General features: G+C 37.7%; 1 protein-coding gene across 1 annotated transcript; it reads left to right on the forward strand.

Annotated features, from left to right (window-relative positions):
- The first annotated feature begins 1,266 nt into the window (after positions 1-1,266).
- LOC126715836 (rust resistance kinase Lr10-like) lies at positions 1,267-4,242 on the forward strand. Its single transcript, XM_050416643.1, has 2 exons — positions 1,267-1,514; positions 2,724-4,242. Exons 1-2 carry the CDS (start codon positions 1,328-1,330, stop codon positions 4,025-4,027), a joined length of 1,491 nt encoding a protein of 496 aa, XP_050272600.1. The 5' UTR covers positions 1,267-1,327; the 3' UTR covers positions 4,028-4,242.
- The last annotated feature ends 3,467 nt before the right edge of the window (positions 4,243-7,709 follow it).

Raw genomic sequence — 7,709 nt, forward strand, 5'->3', positions numbered from 1 at the left:
TTAATTAAGCGAGTCTTCTATGACTTGAAATCTTTAAGCAACTTAATTATTAATTTGACATATTACAAAACAACCAGGAATACACTGTCATTAACAATTGGTTTGACACAAAAATATGCCAGCATAGAACATACACCTAAATCCCAACAAAATGTATTTCATGTTTTATATATGGCAGGTTCACATGAGGTTCATATTTGGTCTACGGTATCCCGTATCCCGTATCCGGGTATTCTTCTATTTTTTGTGTAATTATTAGTTTAAGTAAACCTTTAATTGCAAACTTAAAAATTTATATATTATATATGTAACTTATATTTTTGAGTATTTTCTTCTTTTATTTGAAAGGAAGAAAAGAGGAATATACCAAAGTTTATTTATTTAAATTTTTTTCGTATGTAAAAATGAAAAAAGAAAGATGAACTATACCGATTAATCCGACTCGTATAAAAATTGGAAACGGATCAAAGATTTTAAAACCAATTTCGGCCCTACTCATTTTTAGCCCATACCCCACCGAATCGAATCTAAACCCGTCCAAGTCTACTGGTTTGCCAAGACTGGCTGAAAATTAACATGAGCCCTTTTAATTTGACCAAGTCATGGTTTTAGACTTTTTAAACTTTTTTATCACTCTTACCCGCCCACGCCCACGCGGGTTTCTCACCTGACCTACAATTGAGTTTCGAGACAATTTTTTCTAGGAAAAACCTGTTGATCCACATACGGCCAAAATGAACTAAACTTGTGATTAAAGAAAAAAACGAAAACGTTAACTAATGTTATGAAAAAATAATAAAACAATTAATTATATTGACAGTTTTTTCTATTTTCTATGAAAATAATGCTAAAATTTTTCTAATATGATTTATTAATAATTCATAACATAATTTATTAACAATTATCTTAAAAGAATTCGTTAACATAACCTAAGAAAAAACATTTGTTACACAAGTGCGGATCCACACACCGTCAAAATGAACTAAACTTGTGATGATTTCAAACACATGACCCTGAGAATTATGTAAATTTATCATATGTTTATTAGTTTTAAGTCAGAATCATAAACGGTATATCCAAACATAAGAAAGGGGTTTTTCCTTTTTTGCTCTTTAAGACAACGTTTGCGAGGAAGTTTCGTTTGGAGACTTTTTTTAAGTTTTAAGGATTGAAAACGCGTTATATAGTCAAAGTCAAGATCACAAGGGTGGCAAATCCATGATTTACTTACATATATTTTATGCTTGCTTTTGTAACGTAATCATTATCATTATCATATTCATCTTCTTGAGAGAATTTGGTTGAAGCTTATACCTATAGAAAAGTGATGACTAGGAGCCTTCCTCCGATTCAGTTTGTTTTTGATAGTCATGGCCATTTGATTGGTGCCAAGGATTCCCAAGTGGACTCCTATGGTGGATTCAGCAATATGGACGATGAGGCCCAGAATGTTTTCAAAAATTTCAATGATGGGGTTAGTTCCACAATGAAATGGGCTACAATAGCTTCTATTGGTAAGCTATTTGAAGTGTTTGAATCATCATGCATATATGTTCTGTTGTTGTTTACTGTTTCAGTTGTTGCGTCTAAGTCTTAACCAAAAAAAGTTCGCAGTTTTATGTTTATATTTATTCAGTTTCAGTCTCTCAATGATGTTTCAGCTTTCAGTTTTGAAGTACTGTCAGTTCTAAAAATGTTAGTTGGCACTTAAATTGAAGTTACACAAGGAGGGAATCAAACCCTTCTCTGCTATCCTGAGATAGTATCATTGAAAGATGGAATACATGCATCTATGACCTTGTATATGGTTGTTTTACATTGTAAATTTGCCTTAGTGTTCCAAATATCTACTGCTCATGGTGGGGTTTGCTATTAGAGAAGGCACACAAAACCCACAGTCTAAAAACCATAATAGAGAGAATCTAAGAGCATAAGAGAGAAAGAGGGAGAGTTTTCTTCTGCCTTTTTCTTTTGCATCAACTACACAAATTACACCCCTTTATAACACACCCCCAAGTGATAGAGAGCATGTCCCTTTATATATGTTACATGGGCAGTTTATTAAATAAATAGGTCCTAACCAGTAATGGGCGACTTGGTTTGCCAAGTTCGACCAACTTCTAACAATCATAAATATGTTTTCCCCTAAAATATAGGATATTGCTAGCAAGTACTACCATGGTTTTGTAATACCATATGTTGTCGGGGTTTTAGCCTTTTAGTTTATCATACTTAACTTAATGTGCTCTTATGCTAAACCTAAGGTTGTTGTGGCAAGTGACAACAACACCCATAGGGAAAGAATTAAGAAAAACATTGTTTTACCTTAGAACTTATGTTTTGTGAACAAACAGAAAGCCAAACAATGATTGAAGAAGAAAGTGAGAGAACTAGAAATGTGAGGTAGAAAGTAGAAACATATTTTTCTTCAATTATTTCTCAAGATGTGATTTGGCACTTGCTACATCATCAAATTCTGTTATAGTTAGAAGAGACGGCTCATTAAAAAAAAAAAAAAAATACAAGGAGATAAGTATCAGAAAGTTAACTACAATGGAGCTCAATGTTTAAGGGTATACTGTAATTTTCCCTTCATGAAAAAATACCATTACTTTTGGAAATGTTGTTACTTAGAAATTCTTACCCAAAATTAAGTTTTTCCTGAATTTGAGTGTACAAATTTGTATGGCATAATTGAATTATAATTCTCCTCCAATTTTCAGTTTCAGGTGTGGTGGTGATGGTTGCAATTGTAGCCATAGTATATGCCATTATTGATTGTTTGAGGAAGGCAGGGACTGCAATTCCAACTTATGCCAGGTTAGCCACTGCAGACACTGATAAAGCTTCAAATCCACATTCATCATCCCAAGACATCGAAAAAGAAGAAACACCACTTTTCCCAGTACTTAGAGACTCACAAGTCGAGCATGCAACCATGGAGAGATTCCTCAGCAACATGGCAAGAGAAAAGCCCGTCAGGTTCTCACCTAAACAACTTGCAGAATTCACAGAAAATTACTCCACCATATTGGGTTCAGGCGGTTTTGGTGTAGTCTTCAAAGGGCAATTCCCAAATGGAATGCAAGTGGCTGTCAAAGTGCTTAATGGTGAATTGAATAAGCGAGTTGAAGAGCAGTTTATGGCCGAAGTTAGCACCATGGGAAGAACCTACCATATCAACTTAGTTAGACTATATGGTTTTTGCTTCGACCCCATGATGAGAGCACTTGTTTACGAGTGCATGGAAAATGGTAGCCTTGACAACTTCTTGTTCCGTGAGAACAGCCAAGAGATGTTGGAATGGGAGAAGCTTTATGACATTGCAGTTGGAACTGCAAAAGGGATTGCTTATTTGCATGAGGAATGTCAACAAAGAATTATTCACTATGATATAAAGCCAGGAAATGTACTTCTTGATAAAAATTTGAATCCAAAAGTTGCTGATTTTGGATTAGCAAAGCTTTGTAACAGAGGAAGTAGTCGCTTACTATTAACAAATGGCAGAGGAACACCAGGATATGCTGCTCCTGAGCTCTGGAAGCCTTATCCTGTGACTCACAAGTGTGATGTTTACAGCTTCGGAATGCTGCTCTTTGAAATTGTGGGGAGGAGAAGAAATTTTGATGAGAATCAAACTGAGTCACGACAATGGCTTCCACGATGGACATGGGACATGTTTGACAATACTGAATTAGCAGTTATGATGTCACTTTGTGGGCTTGAAGAGAAGGACAAAGAAAAGGCAGAGAGGGTGATAATGGTGGCTCTGTGGTGTGTTCAGTATTCACCTGATGACAGACCTCTAATGAGCACTGTGGTGAAGATGTTGGAGGGAAGCGTGGAAGTTACTCCACCACCTTTTCCTTTTGAGCACATGGTATCTCCTAACCCAACTATGAACCTAGATAATGGAAGCAATGGGGGTTCGTATACTACATCAATATCATCATCAAGTGCAAACACTCTTGAGCAATCTAATTCCAAACCTGTGCATAGAACTTTTGAGATTGAATTAGCTACTTAGTCTAAGTTACTCAGATTATGGTTGTATATTTTTCTCAAAAAAAGAAAAAAGATTATGGTTGTATATGTATCTATATGAATGCAGATGTATAACATTCTTTAATAATGTTTACATACATGATACACGATTGCATTGTTCATGAATTGACATCAATGCCATGACATATATACAATAAAAAGTGCTTCAAATGTTTTTTACTTGAGAAGAGATCTAAATGATAATAATAAAAATTGTTGTTAGCAGGTTCAACCCTTCCAAACCAACCAACAATGGTTAAGGATAGTCTAATGTGGGTTTTGATTCTTTCATCTTTTTCTTTTTCCTTTTGTTAACTCTGTGATATGATGTTTAGATTCTATAATTTGACAAGAAAGAAAATTTCTTAAGTATACACAAATAGAGGATTACCAAGTTGAAGAAGGTAAATCAGAGGTGAATCTACTTTAGGAATAATAAGAATAACTCATAATACTGCTGGCCTTTTGTGTGTGTGTGTGTGTGTATTTGTGATAAATAGAGAACTGTAAGAGGCAGATGACAGTGAAACAGTTCAGATATCATACACTAAATTTGAGAAGACTTTGAGGCAGGGGTTGTACAAACAAAACCATGAAAGAAATTTAAATTACTGATAAAGTTCACAATGGATCTACTTAGGTACTAATCAATAAGAAAAATATAGTCTAAACAATTTTCCACTTAATAGCATAGAGGAGGGAAATTTTGGACACAGTTTGCTTAGCAGTCATGTCATGTTCAGAAAGGCACAGATTACTTCTAACTGAGTAGAGACACAAGTTTGCTAATCTTGCTCCAGTGTTAATCCTTGAAAGATCAAATACATGCATCTATAACCTTGGCACTTAAAAACAGATTAACAAACCATGACAGACTCATAAATTAGGGATATAAAGGTGATATATTGGGTGCTTTTTGTAGAGGCAGTGCAGGTCTGAAATCTTAGACTTTGGGGACAAAGCTCTGTAGGGAATGGGTCTCAAATATTTTGTATACAAGGTGGCTTGGGAAGCTGCTGTGTCTCACATATGATTGCGAAGAAATTCTGAAGAGAGCATCATTCAAGCCATTGAATGGGATGTGAAATCTAGAGCTGGTTGCTGCATGAAGTTTGAAGACTCTGCAGAACAGAATCCTGTGCAATCTGTGGGGGGTCCCTCTTGCTCAGTTCTAACTGGTGGAAAGAACTGATTATTAAGTGGCCTGGGGGCTCTTGCTTAGATATCTTTTATATGTTTGAATTGAATGACTAGTTCTTAATTGGGAGAACCTCCAATTTTCTGATCAATCTCATTTTTAAGATGATGGTTTGTACCTTAAAGGGGGATGTGATTACAAGGAAATAAATAATCAGATTCAAATGGCACAGTATGAATTTCTATAAAAACATAATGACAGTATCCTTGAGTTATGTACATAGACGAAAAATTAGTACACGGATCACACTCACACACAAACGAATGCTCTCCAACCCACCTAAGTAGTGGCTAATTCAATCTCAAATTTCCTCATCACGGGAGTTGTGCCTACAAAGCTCATTTGAGAGGAATATTCCGAATCAAGAGTGCTATTTGATGATGCTGAAAATATCACCAATAGGTCACACCGCACTCACGACTCAAAGCGAACCTGCACAACAAGAACAATCGAAAGAAAACCTTTAGAGAGCACCGGTGTAGTGCCGGCCAAACACTCTCCGAAGGTCAAGTTAGAATTCTTCTCACAACTCTAGGGTGCTAGAGAGGGTTAATTATGCGTACCTTTATTCGCGAGGGTATTAGGGCTTTTATAGTAATGGAGAGTCGGCTTTTCCTTCTTGGTGTCCAAGTCTTTTCCATATGGGACTCTACTTCCAACAATCCCAAGCGTGATGGACAAGTATTTCCTTGTAGGGTGGATTTTTCACTAAGGCGGATCTTCTAGAATTCTTCTTTTATGCGAACATCCTGATCTTCCTAGGGTTTCCTCGGATTCCAAACGTGTATACCAAATATTTTAAGTGACGCTAAGTCCTCGGCCCATGCTTAATATTGGCCCATGAGTCCGAACCCGTCAGGCCCAATGTTCCGCGATTTCTTACCACATCAGTTGCCCCTTTCACCCTATGATCCGTCGAGTTCTTAAGTGGTCAGATCACTAGGGTGACGGTTAAATATAACTGGGCATGACGATCAAGGATTGCTAATGGTGACGGTTAAAAACTATGACGTTCCTAGATGGAACACGTTGACAGATGAAGATTCACGAAGTTGACGGCTCCTTACAGGGTACGATCCGTGGACGCGTGTTGCCAGGTTGTCACATTAATGAAGCTGGCTACGTGTCATTCTTGGATTGGATGGTGTATCGGATCGAAGCGTCACTTCGTCTTCCGTGCATTTCTTATATATAAAGCGTACCTCTCTTCCCTTATTTCCAATATTTTCAGCAAGAAATCGTTGTCAGAGCGGAGTCGTCAGCCTTGTCAGAGCATTCCGTTGAGAATTTATACCCGTCGGATATTTCATCCGTCAACTACTTTTCGCATTGTTTGGTAAGTGCTTCATTTTCGTTTTTCATCATCATCATCATTTTTTTTATGTTTCATTTTGTGTCTACATTTTTGTCAAACCTACACACCCGTCGAGAATTTTAGACCCGTCAGTCTTAGGTTTTATCGTCAATTTGTAGGAAATGTCTAGTGCGTCAAGTAACCAGTCAATGGTCCGTGACGGGACGGAATACGAGGAGGTATACCCGTCCGGTCATAAAGACCAAGAGAGTCCCGGCGAAGATAGGAGTCTATCTGCTTCTTCTTCATCCTCAACAGATGAGGATATGGAGATGGTTGAAGAAGAAGGCTCTTCTAGTGACGACGGGGATCAAGCACTGGTACCCGTTGTTGGTGCTGGTGGACTTAGAGAGTTCATCATGCTACCAGAGTGGATGGTGCACAGATTCACATCCGTCATCAAGGAGAGACACTTCAGTACTTTTAGGACAAACTTCCAAATTCCAGACAATATTTTCATCTGTCTACCAAATGTGTCGGAGAAGTGTTACTACGAAGGCGTAGAAGGCGTCGGAGTGTACGAGCAGATGCTGAAGGCAGGACTTCGGTTTCCGCTAAGTACACTTCATAGAGAACTTTTATATTACCTGGGATTGTCCGTCACCCAGATATCTCCAAATGCCTGGAGGGTCTTCATAGCGATGGAAATCCTCTATGGAGCAATGACGGGCAGACGTAGGAGGTTAACGGTGCGTGAATTCCTTCATTGCTACCGTCCAGATGAGATCGATAGATCAAGGGGGATGTACAGTTTTGCTAGTAGAAGCCCTTTGTTAAAGGTCATCTTTGAGACTCCCGACTCAAATAGAGACTGAAAAAGTCGTTACTTTTTTCTAGAGGGTAACACGTGGATGAACCGTCCAGGGGAGACAGAGTACCTGCCTGTTGACACAACTTGGGGAGTTATACACCCTTCACGTATGTACTCGTCTAAATGTTATAATTCTTTCCTAACATTCTATTACAATTTCTATAACCGTCCATTTTTTTTGCAGGTAGACGGCGTCCACAAGTTAGTGTTGAGGAATTTGGTTTCCTTGAAAAGATTTTCCAGAAGACTAAGCCGGAAGAAAGGACCTGGGCCAAGTTAGTGAATCCAAACACAATACACTG

Source organism: Quercus robur, chromosome 2, assembly GCF_932294415.1.
Source record: "Quercus robur chromosome 2, dhQueRobu3.1, whole genome shotgun sequence".
Taxonomy (NCBI): Eukaryota; Viridiplantae; Streptophyta; class Magnoliopsida; order Fagales; family Fagaceae; genus Quercus; species Quercus robur.